This window comes from Etheostoma spectabile, chromosome 3, assembly GCF_008692095.1.
Source record: "Etheostoma spectabile isolate EspeVRDwgs_2016 chromosome 3, UIUC_Espe_1.0, whole genome shotgun sequence".
Classification (NCBI taxonomy): Eukaryota; Metazoa; Chordata; class Actinopteri; order Perciformes; family Percidae; genus Etheostoma; species Etheostoma spectabile.
The window spans coordinates 27,236,839-27,240,707 of NC_045735.1; the positions used below are offsets into that span (position 1 = coordinate 27,236,839).

General features: G+C 43.2%; 1 protein-coding gene across 2 annotated transcripts in view; it reads right to left on the reverse strand.

Moving 5' to 3' along the window:
• Positions 1–2,265, reverse strand: part of rtn2a (reticulon 2a) — a 15,904-nt gene extending 13,639 nt beyond the window's left edge. For both annotated transcript variants that reach the window (XM_032508427.1, XM_032508426.1), the window contains exons 1-3: positions 1,899–2,265; positions 930–983; positions 1–522 (exon numbers count right to left, since the gene is read on the reverse strand). The exon at positions 1–522 is cut by the window's left edge and continues 66 nt beyond it. In XM_032508427.1, the coding sequence (XP_032364318.1) occupies positions 1–522; positions 930–983; positions 1,899–1,929 (607 nt within the window). In that variant the 5' untranslated portion in view covers positions 1,930–2,265. The remainder of the gene's footprint in view (positions 523–929; positions 984–1,898) is intronic.
• Positions 2,266–3,869: the final 1,604 nt, after the last annotated feature.

The following is a 3,869-nucleotide window of genomic DNA, read 5'->3' on the forward strand; positions in this document are numbered from 1 at the left end:
GGGTCAGACTGCTCGGAGACTCCTCTCTTTGGATTCCTGCGTCTCTCCCCTGAGTTGCTGGGTCTGGATTTTGGGGGGAGGGCTGGTTTGTAATAGTCTCAGTTTGCCTGTGCTGCCCCCTCCTCACAGCTGCACTCGCCTCCACCCTCTCCTGCGCTCTCCTTTCTGATGCTTCCTCTTCTTCCTCTCGACTGAGGAAGGCGTGAGGGTCCCAGTCTACGTCAGACTCTGGGGAGTCCAGCAAAGTTTCCAGGGTGTCCGTGCGGATCAAAGGAGCGCGAATTCCCCGAGAGCTGCCCCTGCGTCGATCACGGAGGTGTCGCGAGGCTCCCACCGCTTCGGCCTCGGCGATGGCGATGTAAGAGAAAGTCAGCTCTAAGGAGTTCTGGTACGGCGTGCCCCAGATGGACGGGGATGAAGCCAGTCCCTCGTCGTCATCTGGATCTCCATCTCCCCCGTCCTCATCATCAGACCACTCCCTGGCCGTTTGCAGCTCGCACATCTCGGACTCCTCATTTCCGCCTGAATGGAGATAACAACAAATAAATGTGCTCACCCCAATTATAGAGACTGCTGCTTGTAAAACAGTGCGTACATTAGTTCAGTGTCACACCAGGAGAGTGATTTTGCTTTTAATAAATAGATATGTCAGATGAAAGCAGCTGGGTGTATCATTTGATGTTTGGGAGAAAAAAGGTGTGACACCTAAAGTGAATGAAACCCTCTTTGATAAGTGTATTAACATCTCTCCTTCCAAAATGTAGCTGTGATCAAAATGTACTTGTGTGTGTTTACCCATGCTCGTGTTTAAAGAGATGTTCAGATGTAGTCCTCTAATGTTAAGTTCAAATGAAAGGCTTTAGGAAGCAGGGATCTCTTATTTTTTTAAGTATGTGAGACAAAACATGTGTCACATTTCTACTTCGTACCATCGGTGCATGGGGGCGTCGAGTCTGGAGTGGACGCCACAGAGCCATATTCCTCTGCAAGAAAACAGACACAATTTCACATAAATCTACAAGTAAACATGCCGTAGCAAAAGATTGTCAGAAATGTGAAAAATGAAAGAAATTGTTGCTGCTTTTACATGCTGTAAACTCATACATTTTACCATTTCAAATTCATCTTGCTCATGTGCCATTAAAAACATTCAACGTAGGTGCACAAATGTGAATTGAATAACGTAAAAACCACAACACACTGCAGCACCTTGTTTTGAGTCATCTTTCAAAGTTATAACAATGAACTGCATCATGTTATTGAAGAAGTCACTGACAACTGTACACTCCTCATACTGTGGCATACTGTAGGTCAGTGAATACAGACTCATTTCCTTACAGAGCTAAACTGCCAGCAGTAAAGGCCTTCACTACATTAGATAGCCAGCATGACATTAGCTTAGAAATCGACCCAGCCAGAGCAAAGAATGCAGCATATTCTCTTCGCCGCTCTTGTCTCATAAAGCACTTTAAGAGAATATCAGGTGAATATAAAAGATTAAATAAAACACAGAAAGGAAAGCACAAAAGAAGATTTTAGGTAGTAAAAAACTTGCATAATTCTTCAGGTCTACCTGCAAAGCCTTCTCGTAGCTACACAACCACATAAACATCTGCAAATCAATGGGAGGCAAAGGCAATGAATAGGTCTCTCTCTGCACTGCATCTATTCAGTCAGCCATGTGTTTATTAAAAGGTAGGAGAGAGGAATGGACTGGAGACAGGGAGGGGAAGGAGGAGGCAGAGCTAACACATACGATGCTTACAGCAGGCAGCAAGAAAGGATGCTGAGCTGAAATATCTATATGATATCTCTCTTAGAGAGGGAGATAACTAAAGTGAAATATGCAGACCTTCGACACGGAAACACAGATAGAAACAGAACAAAAGCAGACTCACGGCAGTGGGAGAATCCTAAAACCTGGCCCATACTCCATCAAGGCATCGCTGGGCCCATCCAGTCTGGAAGCCCCCCTCCCTCCTCTGCTGCCGGCACTTACTTCCTGTGGATATGCTGTCTCTCTCTCCCTCCTCCTCCCTCTGTTTCTTGGTTGTCTGTTTAGCCGCTCACTCTCCCGCCTCCCGCTGCTTTCACTCAGCAGCCCCGCCCTGCCTGCCTGCCTCCACCATCCTCCTTGCTCTCGTCATTTCCTCTTGCATCGTTATGACTGCAGCTGTAGCAATGTGCGCTACAGCAAAAGCGAGAGAAGCAAGAGCATGCCCCTGTATCCATCTGTCATCTCCAATTCCTAGCTTATCTGTGTCTCCCTCCCTCGTCACGTGATTTCATGTCAGGATCCTATAGGGACAGGCTGGAAGAGAAGGAGTAGCAAGTCATTAATAATGTATGTTGCACATTAGCATAAAACGTTTACACAGAGAAGGATGCATTTAAAAGATGCGCAAATACAGCATGTGAGGTTTATCAGCTCTGCTATGTTTAAGTAATATACAGCGTTTCATATTCCAATTAAACACAAGAAATATCAATGTTTCACAAATAAATCACAACTTTAACATCTAACATATAAGATTTTTTACAATAGGGAGTGAGGCCTGTGTATTGTCCAATCTGAGTTTTCTCTTGCTCGACTAAAATAACTTTTGTACGTACACGTTCCTTCTCAAGGCTATTTTGCAGAGGCACCGTCATTGAGTCCGACGATTGTAATTGGTTTAAAGAAATGCCAATAAACCAGAGCACGTTTTTTTCCTACCCCGGAATGTTGTGTGGACTCGCCAGACCCTCCTCTGCAGCGCTGTGGAGGAAGGTCAGCAATGTGAGACTAGGTGTGGTATGACAGTAGCTTTGTATGGATATTGCTAGGTAATGTTTTCCAACTTTAGATAGATATTGTGCTGTAACTGACATTACTTAGTCACTTCAAATAATTATAGGAAATAATGGGTGTTCCTACATGTAAATCAGGCCGGGAGCTCCAAATATACAGCAATTAATGAGATTAAAGACACAGAGCTGACATGCAGTGCCAACGCAGAATCAGTAAGTCACATACAGGGTAGGGTTCAAGTAGGTGTCAATATATAACACAAATTTAGAAAGGTTGTCATTCCCTTATTTAGAATTATTTATAGAATTAACTGCGGTGTAACTTTTGATTTTGTCTTTATCATATTTTATTTATTCTTTTTAAAATCATGGTTTAATTAATTTAATTTAATTTAATTTAAATTAATTTAATATTGCCTCCATCAACATTGTTGATCTTTCCCAGATTATGAAACTGGAAAACCAGAGTTAAAGGTCCCATGACATGGTGCTCTTTGGATGCTTTTATAGAGTCCTTAGTGGTCCCCTAATGCTGTATCTGAAGTCTCTTTTATATAGACCTTAGTGGTCCCCTAATGCTGTATCTGAAGTCTCTTTTATATAGACATTAGTGGTCCCCTAATACTGTATCTGAGGTCTCTTTCCCAAAATTCAGCCTTGGAGCAGAATTACAGTCATTAGAGCTAGTTCTAAAATGTTCTTAGTATGTGCCATTTCTGTGTCCGTCGCTGTTGAGGAGATCAGGGGGGTGTGGCCTTGACTTGAACTGCCACTTTGCTCGTTTGAAAGCCATGATGTCTCTTTCTCATGGGCAGGCCAAATTCTCTGGGCAGGCAAAGCAGAGAAAGGGGAGGTAAATTAGATTAGATTAGATTAGATTAGAACTTTATTGTCATTACACATGTACAAGTACAAGGCAACGAAAGTACTTTGGAACATGCATCCGAGCCGCTGCTGATAAAAAGCGCCGCCACACGCACTCCTTGAAAATGATATATGCAGACAGCAACATGGTAACACAACCATCACAACATAATATACAAGACAACACACAGTTCATGTGGTCACATGAAGGAATT